The 17,323-nt window shown below is 39.8% G+C and overlaps 1 protein-coding gene across 5 annotated transcripts in view; it reads left to right on the top strand.

Moving 5' to 3' along the window:
* The first annotated feature begins 934 nt into the window (after positions 1 to 934).
* Positions 935 to 17,323, top strand: part of ppfia2 (PTPRF interacting protein alpha 2) — a 187,343-nt gene continuing 170,954 nt past the window's right edge. For 4 of the 5 annotated variants that reach the window (XM_085386155.1, XM_085386154.1, XM_085386152.1 and 1 more), the window contains exons 1-2: positions 935 to 1,177; positions 12,789 to 13,047. In XM_085386155.1, coding sequence (XP_085242281.1) covers positions 12,799 to 13,047 — 249 coding nt within the window. In that variant the 5' untranslated portion in view covers positions 935 to 1,177; positions 12,789 to 12,798. The remainder of the gene's footprint in view (positions 1,178 to 12,788; positions 13,048 to 17,323) is intronic. The other variant, XM_085386151.1, reaches the window with a different exon arrangement.

Raw genomic sequence — 17,323 nt, 5'->3', positions numbered from 1 at the left:
CTCACCATTTAATTTTCTTTTAATTCATCATTATTTATTGCGTTTAAAATCACCTGTACTTAGTTGCACAGTCATATTTTTTTATATATATAACAAATCCAGTATTTATATTTCACTTTCAATCAAACCTAGTTTTTATTGTTTTTATCAAGCTGTTGTAACCCCGTGGTAACTTTTACTTAGCCCACCTTTCCCTGCATTTTTTAAGAACGTTTTTTTTTTAACATATAGTGTCTTTCTACAAGCAGCTATTACAATCTCTTGAACAAAATATTACTAAAAATCTTATATGATCTGATTCTGTGAGAGAGTCCCTGATGAAAAGAAACAAGCTAGTGTAAATGTTAATGGCTTTTGTATTGGACAACAACTGTTTCCTAGGTAATTGGACAAACAGCCTTCGGGACTGAAGGCAGTGGTGGCTGACCCCAAGCATCTCCCAACTACAGCGTTTGGGAATCTGGCAACGACCATCTGTGTGGCTGGAAAAGGTGAACATCGCTTCTGGTGGCATCTGCCTGACTGAAAAAAGGAGCTTTCCCCTGCCCTTTCTAATTGGTTGGCGGAACGCTATTTTACATTTTACAGAAGTACTCTCAGTACTAACAGATATTTTATCATAGTTTACTGGCATACATTGAAGATATTTCGCTTTTTCACGTTTTATTTTAGTCAGAAATAAAATCTTACACCTATTAAATGTAGCAGGCTAAATCAAATATTTTAACACGCTGAACACTTTTATTATTGTTGTTGTTATTAGTAGTACTAGTCGTATTATTATAGGTCTGCACATAAAGAAAAGAGAATTGCACAGCTGCAACTTTAAGACTCCACACGCCTCCCCTCCGTCAGCTCCTACAATGGTCTTTTCCAGCTCCGCTTATCACAGCAGAATTTGTAACATGCCATAATTTCTTAACCGGTGCGTGTGGATCCCCGGAAATCAGATGTCATTACCCGACCCGGCTAATTTGGCGATCGTTCCTGCTCTTTTGTTTTTTGACAATGCCAGCGGCGGGGACCAGCCGCACCTTTAGGGTCGTATCCTTGGCGTCGCTGGCTCTTTGCACTGAAGAAGCCTCCTAGGATTGTCCGCTTCATGGTATAGCTTGCACAGACTGCAGTTGTCATTGATCCGCGGCCAGAGCCTCTGCTGATAGTAAAGGAACAAATTGTGAGTATGCACACTGTTGCCGCCGGTATCGCAGTGACCTACATTGCCCCATTCCTTCGGGCTCAAGGTGATTTTCTGCGGTGCCCCTTTTATCTCCACAACTCTGGACTGATGGGGATGTTGCGGGGAGTAGTGAGCGCTTGGTGTGGAAGCATACGTGGTGTATATAATGTATAGATTTCGTGTGGTTGACATTGTGAAGCTCTGCCGGAGAAATAAAAAAATCACGGCCGGCTGTCACAGTGGAGAGACATAGCAGAGAGTTGAAGGGGGGCGGGATGCAGACTGAGAGGCTGGCATGATGTAATGCACTTGAGACAATAGCCAAGGATTCTCCCCAATTATCATTTCAGAGAATGAGGCGGAGTTGTTACAGTGGTGTCAAGACGCGATCAGCGCCGCAGTCAGGCCGCCTTGGAGTGTGTGTGTGTGTGTGTGTGTGTGTGCTTAGTAACGCAAAAGGACGAGCTGCCCCTCCTATAAACAACATTATCACCGGCTATTACAGAGATGCAAGGAGGAAGAAGGCATTCAACAGACTCCCCCGTCATCCATCCATCTACTCACCTGCCTCTCCATTCACACTTTTTATCCTGTAAATGGATGAATGAGTGAACAGACACACTCACTCACTCACACACACACACATCCAGATGCTGGCTCGCTGGTAGAAGGTTAATTGCTGTAGGCAAAGCTGTGATTTCCCTCTGATCTTGCCAATTAATATTAACATTTACAGGCGTGCACGGTGAAGAGATGTGACAATATTTGCATTAGTAGGAATTCCGACTTGTGAAGCTGTGGCACATACTTTAAAGTGTGACACAGATACATTATGCAAAGCTAAGATGCTTAATTTAATGGGTTTTTTTTTTAATAAAGTGTGTGACTTTCCAGTTAGGGACCTCAAACATGCAAATACACCTTCCTGCCTAATATGGCTGGTGTGCGGGCAAAGCTTTTATTCCCCCGAGGTTTCATTGAGAAAAGTGGCAACCTGTGGAAGAAGCTTTTATGTGCATAAAATGATCGTTTAAGGTCCTCTTTTAAAGCCCAGGTTTGACTGTCACTAAACCTTCGGTAATGAGGAAGGTAAAATGTTGCGGTGAGGCAGGTGTGGTGGTTACAAACGGCACAGTTCAAATCACCTCCAACTTGAGCTTTATTGCCTTTTTGTTCACCTCGATCAGTGCTCTTATTCAATCTCCATCGATTCATGGTTTGCATGACCTTGCTGCAGGGGATTGTGGGCGATGTTAAAGGCTACACGATGTCCTTTCATCCTTTCATGTGCATGCAGACTTATTTTCAGTTGAGCACACAACCAGTGAAAACACACACACAGAAAACCCTTCCCCCTCCTCACCCTCGCAGATGCTCACACACAGGTAAAGTGCAGTCACAGAGAAATGGAGACACACACACACACAGACATACACTTGATGCTCAGCCTCATCACCCTTTCCCGGCCTTCCTAATGGCAGAATGGCCTCCTCATCCCATCTCTGTCTCATTCACCTTTTACTACCAAAGCTTCACATGAGAGTATCAATGAGTGCTGAATACTATTTTTGTGATGTAATGTATTACAGTTGCACAAGCTATTTTTCATGTACTGAACAAAAGATTGTGGTTTGGACTAACACACTGTTTCAGGAAGCAGAAGCAGCATTTGCTGGTAGACTTTGTGACTATAATTCTTGGGATCGAGGCAGATGGGATTTCAATCGCTGAAATAAAACTTACTATAAAGCTCGAGAGCGTGTTTGGAAGTGTGTTTCTTAAGGCAGGTAGCTTGTTCTCAGACTGCTGTGGAATACATTGATGTTACCAGGATATCCTCTCAAAAATAGTGGTACAGTAAAAGTCCATTTCTATGCCTACAGATAAGCTGAGTATTAGTATTAATAGGGCTAATTGTAGGACCTCAAAATAACTATGTGTGCTTTTTTGAGGGCCAATAGATGTCTGAAGTTGGTAAGGAAAAGGTATATATTTGGACAATTTCATCTAGATTTATCAACCAATATAAGGAGACAGTCTATCTTTGTCCAAAAACAACAAGTATTGACAAAAATATTAGTTCTACTCTTAGATTTTAAGGTTTTACTATTTACTGAAAAGGATTCAAACAAGTTTCACACAGTGTCTGTCGTGTATCTTGCATCAGTGGTTAACGCTGTGGTTTAATTCCTGGGGCCTTTGTTCTCGTTGTGCCTGGTGGGTTTTCTCTCATTGCTCCAGTTTTCTGCCACAGTCCAAAGATGTGTGTTAGGTTAATTAGTGAATCTAATAGTGATGGGTCGTTCGCGAACGAAATGGCTCTTAGAGCCGGCTCTTTGACGTGAACGACGCGAGCCGGCTCCTTATCGCGAGCCGTCACGTGGGTTTTCTTTTTTTTTTTTTTTTTCTCTCAGCCTCTCTCTCGCACTTTTTTTCCGCTTCACTCTGCACGCGAGCCTTGTGCTTTATGCTGGGCAGAGGGGGGAGGGGCGGTAGTTACACTCAGTAGCACAGGAACAGAGCCAGAGAGAGAGAAAGAGAGGCAGGGACAACAACATTAGAAAGGTATAGTAATCATCCACAACTATTTTCAGTTGCAGATGATAAAGGATTGAGAAAGTTTATTCATGCAGGTCCATATGACAGAGAATATGCATGTTCTTTTAGTTTTCATATTATAATTTATATTTAATTGTGTTGTGGTTTGCAGTGTTTTGTGTTCTTTTCACTTTAAATTTGTGAAAGGAAAAAGCTGAAAATTTAAATAGTTAAAACTTGAAATGTGAATAGTTGATTTTTGTATTATATGATTTATTTATTACATTTTATGTGGAGTGAATAAATAAAAGTATATTTACGGTGGCCCCTAGAGACAAAGCACATACAAACTTCAAATCACGTACGAACTCTGAAGCATGTACAAACTCCAAAACACGTAAAAACACGTACAAACTCCAAAACACGTAAAAACTCCAAAACACGTAAAAACACGTACAAACTCCGAAGCACGTAAAAACTCAGAAGCACATAAAAACTCAAAACACGTACAAAAGACAACAGAAGTGCTCCAGGATGCTGGGCGCAGTGTTGAGCCTTTGTTATCTTGTGGCTACACAAGCCAGCAAGTACCAACGACCGGATTTGGTGTGTGGTAATAACAGGTAAATGAACTTTTTTTTAAATTATTTGAATATATATATGAGTGCCTGTGTATAAATACACAAACAATACACACATGCTTTCAATTGTGTAATTTAAGTGATCTAGTAGCTCGGCTTTGGAAGTTCAGTTCATGCTAGAAATGTGTTTTGGAGTTTGTACGTGTTTTGTCTCTAGGGGCCACCGCATATATTTATATATAAACATATATAAATAAAACCACTTGTTTTTATGTTAGTAATTCCTTTTGTGCATAATTTTATATTATTGTTAATAATAAATTAATTAAAGCAACAAAACAACCTGAAGAGCCGGTTCGGAGCCGAAAGAGCCGGCTCTTTTTAGTGAGCCGAACCGAAAGAGCCGGATCTCTAAAAAGAGCCGGAAATCCCATCACTAGAATCTAAGTTGTCTATAATGGCAGCCACTTGTGCCATAATGCACTTAATTAATAGGTTTTGCATGATTTCAATACCTTTTAATTTTAACTTCCATTTTGTTGCTGATGTTTTCTGTCTTGACTAAACATAACTTCCCTATATATATATAGGGAAGTTATGTTTAGTCAAGACAGAAAACATCAGCAACAAAATGGAAGTTAAAATTAAAAGGTATTGAAATCATGCAAAACCTATTAATTAAGTGCATGAGAGAGGGACACTATATATTTATAGTGTCTATAAATATATAGTTTCTGTCTGTATTTTCGTGCTAAAACATCAGAAGCTGTAGAATCAAAGTTTCTGCAACCTGAAGTGTTCCCATGTAGCAGAGGACTTTTGATTCCTGCTTATTCTTTTTGGTAGTGTAGTGTTGTATGAATATTACTAAAGATGTTGTTTCTTGTACATGTAGAAAAGGTACTTTTGGTTGCTACCTTGTTTCCCGAGGGTTCTCCACAGCAAATGGATCCACAAATGGATGTTTTGGCAAAAATCTTAAACTGGATGTCCCTCCTGACAGAACACTTCCGTTTAATCCTGGCTTGGGACTGGCACTAGGAGAATGTGAGCCTGTGTCCCCTAAAGCTGGGTTTGTGGGTTCTCCTGGCTTCAAAGTGGGTATCTTTTTCATGTAAGGTGAATGTGTTACAGAGGATTTATATTTCTGTGTTATATCTAGGTTTATTTTAATCTCTGAAAGCATACGCTGCTACCTGACATGCACCTCTCTAGAAATGAAACCGTATGTCACGTATATGCAGCCTGCAACTTTTGTGATTGGCCTGTTCAGTACTGTTGATTTCCTGCGACCATTTAACCACAGTTTTGGAACGGATCGGTAAGAGAATAACCAAAATAAGGAATAATAGTCATAGCCTCAATATAATTAATCACAAATGTCAGCAACCACCACAAGATAATTAACATGTGCTGCTGCACACACATGCTTGAATGCTGACAATGGTGCCACCCACTTATGTAGGCAATGTGGTAGCCTCTACAAAGACTGACCCAAGACGTCTAAATCAGCTGTTGGGCCTCAGTCACCAAATGCTAGGACCTTGTGAGCGCCGGAAATCGGAAATGGGGAATGTTCACCTTCAACGTAAAAGGTGCAACTTTTGAAATGTGTTTGTTGCAGTGGTAAGGCACAATTTGTATTCTGAAGGTGGACATTATGTCTTTTCAGCTTGCATCGCTCTTTCCACATTTTCACCATGTTTTGGTGAATAGTTTGCAAATGTTTGCAGACATGCATGTCTTTCACCCAAACTAATGGTGACCACAGCAACCTGCTAGCGACTAAAATAATGGTAAGAAGATTTTCAGTGCCTTAAACACTACACCACAGTTTCTTGCTAATGTGACATCTAAATTCTGCTTAAGCTCTTTTCAGAAACATCCTGGCAGGGAGATGCTGTATCAAATTAATGAATCACTTTCTCTCAGCCTACGAATAGATACGTATAAAAAGTAGTAATTAGCAACTGTACAATGTAACTTTAGTCTTCTTGTCAAAATTATTTAGAAACAATAAACAGATATTCCACTACAGTAGATTCCTGAGGGAAAAAAAATGTGTTTTGATGACAGATATTTTTTCTGCTTTTCTACATCTGAACAGTAGCACTTAAATAATAATAATAATTTACCTACATCTTCAGATGTCCAAATAGGGAAGTAGGCACCCTGTTTATTTAAGAAGATCAACAGTAGGGAGTTAACATAAACGGGAAAATATCTTAGTTCTGTGTTCTATAGCAGGTTATGACTGCTTCAGTGAATTGCAGGCAGGTTGGTGTTAATATTTTCATACAAGAGTATGGCTTCTTCTTTCTAACAGCCCATCACAGCACCATCACTTGCAAAACCAACTAACCATGCACATAACATTTCTTCTGAGATGCCCTTCAATCCAAGTCCAAGATTTTGCAGACAGCAGTCCTGGTGCATACTTGCAATTCAACTTGTTGAAATAAGCAACCACAGAACTCACCTCTGTATGCAGTTCTGATATAGTTGATCAGGAAGGTGTTTGAGACCCAGCAGGAGTGGAACGGGATCACCCTTTAAAATGACCACTTTGGAGCAAGAAATTATTTCAGGTTAACATCCAAGATCTTTACACTACAGCCATATTACTTTTGGTATGCCTACTGCAATTATTATAATATCCTGAGCAATCCTGTGTAATAGATTTGAATCGTTGTTTTCTTGACAGACTGTCTCTTGGTCGTCTGAAGTCTCCGTGGTACAGGGTGCCATATAAAGGAGATTTTCCAGCACTATGAGTGTACCATGCAATCTGGCCAGTTCCATTCACAAATATGCTGTGTCACTCTTTTCCCACCTGTCAGCCTGATATGAATGCCAAAATGGGAAAGAGCGGCATGCAACAGCTTTCCCATTACCCGTGGAGCTCATCAATCCAGTCTGTAGATGCACTTTGCTCATCTGCCCGCCAAGAAGTCAAGCACAAATATTACTTGAAAGTGCAATCTGTCATAAACCAACTATCCTGTCGGCTAACTGCTTGATGTGCAAGTAAAGTCCATTGTCATTAAAACAAATGGTTGTACACTCTTATTCATATTGTAAGAAAATTAGTTTTAATGAGTTTAACATGTTGCTACAAATGTTCAAAGAGCTGACCTTACATTTAGTTTTTTAAAAAGCCCATAATGGGTTTTTGGGCCTACTTTATTTTTGCTTTACTCCTTTCTAAATTACCATTTCCTTGTTCAATGCGTTAAAGCATTAGTAATTTCATTCCTAATGATAACAAGGCTTTAAACACACTATTAAATAATGTCGGTTTTATTTTAGCCTCTCCAAAATTAGCCCAACAAGCATAGAGTAGTACAGCTTATCTCTAAAGCCGCAGAGTGTCGTGTTCAGGCCGCTGTCTGTTCTGAACACGCTCACACTCCACATGTCTTTTGATGTTTCCCAGGTGGTGAATAGTGCTGAATTTGCCTCACTTGGCCATATACCGCTCTAGGAACACACTGCTGTTTTGTGTGCTGTGCCTTATCTACTCACACAATTGTTCCCATTAATGAGATTAACTGAAGACATTCAGGAAATTAGCTGCCATTTGCTGATTTGTTTCTGCCAAAATGGAGTGATTCTACATAAGTGTCAAATTTTACATCTGTCCCATATAGATACAGTAATTCACTGCCTGCTTGATTCTTACTCAGGGGAATAATCTTGTGGCTTAACTTTGTTTTTTTTCCCCCTGCTTGTCCATTTTCATTATGGGTCTTTGTAGATGTGCCGGAGGGTGAACTGCAATAGTTTAGATTAGGAATCAGTATGTCAGAGTAAATAAAACAAGGTCTAAGGTCATTCAGCAGCAATCACGCCTATTGTTGGACAAGCGGACAAGCATATAATGGGCAATTCCAAAAAAGCCATTTTTTTAAATCTTTTTTACTTAAAATGGCTTTTAAGAAAAATCTTTCTGCAGTATTGTGCTTTGCATTGTTATCGTTTAGCTGTCATTGGCAGAATGCTTCAAATAAAGTGCCAGCCGATGTCCTAATGAGCCCACATTCTCTATACTTTGGAGGTGTTGCATCCAACAATTTCTGAAACAGACATCTGACAAACACATCAGACAGCGATGCCAGGTGAAGAGGTGAGAAGATGGCAGGATCTTAACTTCTCTGTCCAGCTTACTTTTCTGTGCACAACCAGCGAAGGCTTCCAAGGCAAGTCTCCCTCAAAACATCAAAAAAGATTATGGTTATGACAAAAAGTCTATTATGTGATGTAAAACTTGGTCTCAAGCTGTAGTCAAGAATTTGATGGACAAGGAGGGTACATATCCAGCTTTGTGTGGGTGTACCGTCTGCTAGGTTCAGCAACTTTGGCTGGATGTTGAACTTAGTCTCACACCTTAAACGCAGAAGTTCTTGAAACTTGCAAATAAGTTACTGTTTTTCAGCTGATATGCATTGTTAGTTGATGAGCTGTTTTTGCACTTGACTTTTCTGGCCATCTGTTTTAACAAACTGCAGCCACACCAACAGCTTCTCCGTGTAAGCCAGTTTGAGGTCGACTCTGAGTAAAGGTTCAGAAAAAAAAGTTAGACCTAGTCCAAACTGTGAAAAATGGGATGCTATCAGCACGCCCCATTTTTCACAGGTAGTCTGTTGCTTCCACTGTTGGGAATTATTGATCAGTCCTGGAAGGCTTGATCTATAGGGTTGTAGTGAGCATATCGACCAAGCAATCGAACAGCAGACACTGAGACTACAGCCCTTCTCCAGGCTGAAGAAATGATACATGGTCCTCCACCAGTGTGATGTACAACACACAGGCCCTCCTGTAGTGACACTGTTAATTATGAATGCTTTATGGATACTCACCTGCCGAAAGGAACTAAGAAGGCTTAATTTTTCCCAAGTTTTCCATGATTTTTATCGTTTTTAGCATTGCAATGTCTTGTAGATGCAAGTTTTCTAAGGAATTTCCTCCCATCTAGCGCCAGGAATGAGCTTGAATGCCAATAGGCAGAGAAGGGGCTTTGGATTTGTTGCACTGATTGAGAAGAAAACCTCACTCCTACCCCCCTGAATAATTCATTGATTGGCATATGGCGTGTAGAGAAAAGCCCAATGATCCCTGCATGTCTGTCTGTGTGTATTCTTATTTCAACTGTAGTCCACAATGAGTTCAATTGAGCGTGTTCCTGTTCCCTCCCATCAATGATTTCTGCACACTTTTACCCTCACATTTAACCATCTTTAACCAGCTGCACTAAATTTAGTCACTTAAATGTCATCTGGTTCTTACAACACTTTCACTCAATTGCTAAAAATGTCAGTTTCTCTCCAAAAGTATCATTCTGGCAGATAAAATCTTACATATTCATTATGACAAGCGTTCATGACAAGGGATAGCCAGACATGCTAAAGGAATTTGTGGGAGCTCTCCTGGTACACATTAACATAATGTGCTGTGATGTTTCATTGCAGTGGAAATGAGCATAGAAAAACTATCAGTAGCCTTTCTGTCAGGCTATAAGAATTATCTGTAGATCAAATAGCTGTTTTAATAGTGGTCAAAATGGCTTTTCAGTTGTCAGGAAATAGTACTGTCACTGCTAATGAGTGCAATCTAGACAACATGTGCATCCCAGCTGGCAATAAGAGCTCTCAGTCCGGACATTCTTCACACAGCCCACTGTGGGTGATTATCTATTCAAGGGGAGTACACTAACTCTTACCTGTCACTGCTACTGCTTCACACTAGAGAGAGAACTAATAACTTGCTGCACAAACATGCCTTCCAATAGCAGCAAATACTGAGCAGCAGAGGAGCATTTACCCACAAAAAAAAACACATTTTGGGAAAACTTTATCCATAAGTTATTGTCAACAGAATATGCTGTACTTTTTGGTCTTTTTCTTGAGTAAAACTAGAGACTGATCTAATGGCTTTTGAATGGAATAATTATCCAGATAAGTGTCGTACTGAATGATATGGTTCAGTGTTTTTAAAGGTTGCTTTTTATGACTAAGAGCACAGGGGAAAGCAGATCAGACAGTGCATTTTCTCTCCATATCTATTGATTTTTCATAGACAGTGAAATAATTTAAGGGGCAGTCACGGTGAGATCAAAGCATAAGGTGCAGGAACAGGACAAAAGGGGATTGTATGTGCCGTGAAGCAGAAAAAACATCCTCAGCACAATTTGCTTTCTACACAGCTTAAAGCAGAAATAAAGCGCCATCAAACAACAAAATGTGCCTGTTTCTTGCTGCTTTGACGAGACAAATGTGATCAAGCCTAGGAGATTAACACCAAAAACGTAAAATTTTAGTAAACCTGAGAGTTAGGAGCAAGGTTTGAAACATTTTGACCATGGAAGAATCACTTGGAATCAATAAAAGTAGAAATTAGAAATAGAAATTAGTATTTGAGACTCTAATAGCCAATTGTATGCTTTGTTTTTGCACTAACATGTATTGAGTCATAGTCAGATGAATTACCTTCTACTTAAAATGCACCGCCGTTTGTCCTCAGTCTGTCCGCCAGCCGGCCTGCTCTCCCAAGCGATGGGTGGCATGTGCAGTGTGTCCAGCCAAGCAGCATGCAGGCTTCGGCTCTCTGGTCTAAATGGCCGCGGATGGTGGCTGAATAGTGAACTGGTGGGAGCCTGGATGGATGCCTGGAGAAGATATGGGAGACCCCATCTTACTGCCAGAACATGCTGAGACACAGACCTGGCATTGTAACCCACCCAGAGGGGACCAAGTCTGGGCAATAGGATATTGTTTTCTCACTAAATAAACCAAGTCTAGGACCAGACAATGAGAAAGTATGGTCTAGCACTGGAGCCAGAATTATCATTAATTTATAGGTATTTTGCATGTTGCTTCCTGAGTATTGCACAGGCTAAGGACATCTTTAAAGACTATGGGACATGGTTGAAAAACAACTGGGCCAAATTAGACTGATAGTCTGTTAATTTCATCTTTATAAATGCAGCTGATACCGATATTGTCACCACATAATGTTTGACCGAAATTGTCATTGTAGTTGCTATATTTTTCTATGAACACTTGCACTTGTTGAGCTTTTGACTACTCCTACTACACACTTTTACAGTTAAGACGAGAATTTAACATGCATAAACACCAAAAACCATGTAACACCTGAAAAACATCTGCCACTGGCATGTTTTCCAGTATAGGCAAGATGGTGACCAGTAAGAGTGAGAAATGTGACGTTCTACACAATTTTGTTGAATACGATCATACCATGGGCACCTGTAGTGCACATATGTGCTAAAAATAATGGGTATAAGTACAGTAGGACAAGATTTGACATGTAGAAAATTGCTAGCATAATACTAGCTTAAAAATATGTAGAATTGTTGTTTAATGAGTAGCTAGCTGTTTGCTAACCTAGCAAACAGCTGGTTTTAGGGACTTTGAATGTAAGATGTTAGCCTTTCTACTGTGTAGCTGAATAAAACCCAGGTTATTATCAGAAGTACATGGCTTGTTTATAACAATAAAATATATTTATGTAAAACAGTTATATTGCTGTAAGAAGGTATAGGCCTTCCCAACCTCTTGCAGCTAACTTTATTTTTTTAAGCTGACTTCCAACCTTGATACCCTCAAGGCAAAATATGACTCTTTCCACTCTATAGTGGTAGAAAGTCATGAGAAGTGAGCAATGAATAATATCATTCAAACTTATAATTTTCTTTCATGGTCTGTGTTGAACGGGCCTTTCTAATCTGTGTGGCACTGAGCTACAAAAATACAGTGACTTCCCATGGCTCATTTCTTTTTTTCTTACTTACCTGCAGTGATGCAAACATAACTTTAGCGTATGAACCAACCTGGACATCCGTTAGAATGATTCCTGAAGCTTTCTAAAAACCCTGAGGGGAGCTGGAATATTGCTTCACATATCCACTATAGCATAGATATGGTGTATTATGCAACTCGATCTGGGCTGGCCCATTAAACAGCACAAGCATGAAATCTAGGGCAGAACGCCCAGCATCCCAAGACGTGTCTGCAGCTTTGAAATGCCGGGGTGACGCTGAGCCAAGCTCCAACTGTGTCAGGCCCAGTCACATGCACGCAGCCATACAAACAGAAGTGTGTGGATATTTACACAGAGGCATGCGTACAAAACAGAAGACATGGACAGACATGTTTGCTTTCCTATATACCCTGCTCTATACAAATACTCATCATTCCTATGAATTAGAATTTGGTTCTCATCCATGCACAAACCCACTGTTATTATGTCTTCTTTCTTTTTCTTTTTCTTTTTTTAACTACAATTTTATTATTAGATATGTGTGGGTCCAAAAGGGAGTATGCTGCCTCTTATTTGAAGTTGTTCAGCAACTGTATTGTAATATGGGTGACAGTTTGTGTATGTATTATATGTAAAAAAAAAACAGCTTAATTGGAAAGTTCAGAGTGTAAATTGCCTATTGTCTAATTTCTGGTTTTTCGTCTCTTCAGCAGAGCAAAGATGATGTGTGAAGTGATGCCCACGATCAGCGAGGACACAGCTCTGAGCCAACGCGGCTCTCAGAGCAGCGCCTCAGACCCGGACTCACATTTTGAACAGCTTATGGTTAATATGCTGGACGAACGGGACCGGCTGTTGGACACATTGAGGGAAACTCAGGAGAGCCTCGGTCTGGCCCAGCAGCATCTACAGGATGTCATCTATGACAGAGACTCGCTGCAGCGGCAGCTCAGCTCCGCCCTGCCACAGGTAAGCAGCTTAAATCCCTGTTTTCAAAAGGTTTTTTAATATTATTGTGGAATCTTTGTATCCTTGACTTTTTGAAATTGCTGACATGACAAGAACAAAGGATTGACATGCAATTAAAGTAGGAAGCTGGAATAATGATGTGCTTACAAAGGATGTGTTGTGACTTCCATGACACTGGGATGTCGTCTTTGACTTATTTTATGTGTGTTTTGTCATAAATTTGCTATAAAAATATTAAAATATTGTCCATCTAAACTTTATACTTTCTAAAACTTTCTTTGGTTTTATTGTTTTAGTGTCCTCTTCACAACATAACCTAATTTCCAAACAATAGTAAAGGCTGATTGCCAATGACTTTATTATTGTAAGGCAAGTCAAATACAAAACCTTTGGTTAGTTTTATGAACAATTACTTGGGTTAAAACGGACCCTTTTACAAGAAGGCAAAAGTCTCCTTCCTGCATCTTTTTTCTTTCTTTCTTGTTTTCTTCATTGTCACAGAGAGGAGTGGATGCTAATCTAAATGTATGCCTAAGCTGTTTTTTAACCATCAAATCAATGTCTTATCTCTGACTTTGTAAACACTGTAGAGAAAAAAGTGTGAAAAGTCCAACTCTCATGATTGATAGAGGTAACATGCTGACACATGCATTTCCAGTGGATTATACAAATAAGAAGTACTTTTCAGCTGAAACTGGTTTTGGAACAAGTCTTGACGACAATACTGCCTTTCAAACATCTGTCATTTCATCAGACATTTTGCACATACGTAGTCATTCCCGACATAAATCGAACTTCACCCTCTCTTTAAATTAACCACTATTATCGTTTTTCATGTTGGGCACCTGTTGCATACAGTCTTGTGAAAAATTAAGTACACCTCATAGTTCAATAGCTTGTAGAATCACCTTTAGCAGCAATAACTTAACAATCCTCCCATAACGGCATTTTCTGTATGGCTTTCTCAGTGTTTCACATTGTTTACGGAGGGATTTTCACCCACTCTTCTGAACGGTGTTGCTTTACTTTATTAAAGTTTGTTGTCATCCATTTATGGACAGCTCTTTTGAGGTCCTGCCACAACATTTCCATTGGGTTGAGATGTGGACTTTGAGTAGTCAAACTTGTTGATGATCAGTTAATTAAGTACATTTGATTAGCAGCACCTGGCTGCTACTTACTGTCTTAATTCCTATGGTATCAATAAGGGTATACTTAGATTTTACAAGACTGTGAAAACTTGTTTTTCACATGAATGTAGAGTGTGGCTGTATTGCTTTTTATTTGCCTCACAAATTGTTAAAAAAAAAAAAAAAGAAATATATATATATATATATATATATATATATATATATATATATATATATATATATATATATATATATATATATATATATATATTTCATTATGCTTAAATGAACAAGGCACTAGTACTGTGTTGTCTTGGAGTACCATATATTTTTCCAGTTTAGTGACTCTCACCAACCACAAATACATTTGTAATTTTAAATGAACTCAACACAGAGGGAGCTTATCAATTTTAAGACAATGAATTTAGTGTATTTGTTGCTTCCTGTAACTACAAGTAGGCTCCAATTACAACACCAGTTTCTTTTACATGTAGATAATTTTGTAAGTACTTGAGAGTGTACAACAAATTGCATATTAATGGGTTCTACTGTGCTCTTTTGCTCACTGGTTACGGATATCTGCAGTGCTGAGTTTACCCAACCTAAGTGTTGTTGAGATAAATGCATGTTTGAGATCATTTAAAATTTCAGGCATAACTGAACATTCAGTGTGCATTCGCCTGTGTGGGTTATATGACAATGGCAACCTGTCTTGTTTGAAAACAAATAATCGAAACACATTTGTGAGGATCTTTGAGCAATGCATACATAGAAGCCCTTATGTAATGATTCCTGCAGTAAGTGGAGATTAGCTAAAACTGTGTCAGTAATTCTAGTCACATGCCTTTCCCACTCTGTTTCTAAGAGACTCTGAGGGTTTGTCGGTAAAGAGGACTTTGTTCACAGGAGGTGCCAGACTTTTTTCTTTTTTTTTTCTTTTTTTTTTTACTTCTTGCCCCTTGGCCTTCAGAATAATTTGAATTAACCCATTTTCACCTTTTCTGATTCAGATCTCTGGACCGTGTGTCCCAAGTGGGTAAAAACCTGCTTTTTACCAGAGTCAGCCTTTGCTATATTTGATCTTGAATTCATCTCAGAATGCAGGTTTGAACTTGGGGTTATGTGGTCTTCTAGCTCATGTTTTAGCCTCAGGGCTTTTATCCACCTCAGAAGTTACACGGTGAACAAAATACACAGTTGAGAGAACCAGACAGACAAAAAAAGCAAAAGTTAGGCACTAACAAATTCTGTTCATAGATGCTTTTGGGTTGTTATTTTTTTTAGCTTCTAGGACAGCCTACACACACTAAATAGAATAACAACAAAAGGCAACAAACCTACATCTCGTCCCATATTTGAATGCATGTCTTTAGGCAGTCTTATATTTCTTCTCCATCAAACATACTCACATTTTTTTTTCTCCAGAAAAAGCATCCAAGGTTGCCAAAGTGAAATAACATTTCAATTATCAGACAGTTTTGCTGATGTCCGCCGGCAGTAAAGTGCTACAATGATGTATGGGTTGTCACTGTGTAATGACAGAGCTGACATACTGTTCTGGTGCTCTTCCTGGCATCTGGATTAATTCAAACATCACTGGGATCTTCCTAGCAATGTCCTGGCACAAACGATTCTATTAATTATGTTGATGGTGTCTTATTGGGCTGCATGATATCAGCATTACTGCAATGGTTCACGAAGAGGTTTGTTAGACCTTGGCAATTATACAGAAGCATTTGGTGAAGGAAAGAGGTGCCCTGTTGTGCTTCTGTTTAATATGCAGCTGATAAGAGTTGTGCTTGCAGCTTCTGGCTTTTTGAGCAATAAAAATGAGATTATTTCTAAGAAGCAGCCATCACCTTTATTAAGGATGTCTTTGCTCTTGATTAGACTGAAATGATTTTACTGCATCTGACACTTCTTTTATAATGGGACTTCTTTAATAAAGATGTCATTTTGGGGGTCGGTAGTGCAGAACAATGCTCAGATAACCATGTAGTGCGATTCTTAAAAGAGGGCAATAGATAGCTTCCAGGTCTTTCTCCATTTTGTGTGTGTGATTGCTAAGGAGATGATGAATGAGAAGAGAAAAAGGTTTTTTGGTGGTGGTGGTGGGGGGGCAAAAGTGGCCTCATTTAAGCAATAGGCAGGCTGTGAATGTGTCTTTACTGATATCACTCCTCTGTTCCTGAAGCCCAGAGCGCTGGCAGGATTAGATGTTGGCCCACCACAAACTTGCTTCCTCTTGTTCTTCTTTCTCTTTGTTCCTTCTCTCTCTGTTTCTGCTGTGGCCACCTTTTTTTTTATTGTTGTGTTGCACTTTGCCTTGCATCTCCCTCTTCTCCTCTGTTTTTCAACTCTCTCTCTCCATCCGAGGTCACGGCTCCGCTGCTCGTCACGACACTTTCGACTCATCGGAGTGACATTTGCCGTCCCTGACGCTTCCAGCAACACATCCCCGCTTACATGCATAAAAATTCGGCAGTACCCCTGGCCCTTCCCTGATATGCCTCCCCACCCCTACTGCCGACTGTCCCTTGTCTGTCCATTCTAGATTTCATCAGCCTATTTTGTTGTATCACAGTGAAATAACAGAGACAACCATTATTTGTTTGTCATGCACTCAGTGCTGCGTGACATGCTTTTTCTGCAAAGAGGCCTCTGTGGTAAATGGGGAGCACTGCTGTCATGTGAAAAGCCTCATATAGGTCCACATTTTGCATTGCTCTGTGTTGAATCTGGAGCCTCTTGGAAACAGAAATATTCTACACCAATACTGAATAAACAGTTTAAAAGAAAAGTGTTCAGACAACTCAAAGCCTGTAACACCATCCACATGTGAGCCTTCTCCATCCCCCAACAGTGCCTGTATTGTGACACATGCAGGGAAACTGGCAGACAGGCAGCTTTCTCTGGAGCGCTCAGCTGTGCGTTACTGTACTGGAAGGACCCTGAGGGGCTGCAGAAGCCTTCTTCCCATGCTGTTTATTTACTTTTGCCAAACATGGTCTCATGAAGTCTGCTGTTGCTGCTGCTGCTGCTGCTAATGCTCTCCTAGCAGCTTCCAATCCTGCTAATCCTCCTCAATGGCACCAGGCTCTAGATTTCTGCAAATACAGATCTGGGTTGTAGTTATACAGATGTCT

Source organism: Rhamphochromis longiceps, linkage group LG17 (assembly GCF_057381845.1).
Source record: "Rhamphochromis longiceps isolate RC_006_pf linkage group LG17, R_longiceps_female_GT1.1, whole genome shotgun sequence".
Taxonomy (NCBI): domain Eukaryota; kingdom Metazoa; phylum Chordata; class Actinopteri; order Cichliformes; family Cichlidae; genus Rhamphochromis; species Rhamphochromis longiceps.
The sequence above is the reverse complement of the archived record's forward strand: the minus strand, read 5'-3'. Positions and strand labels throughout refer to the sequence as shown.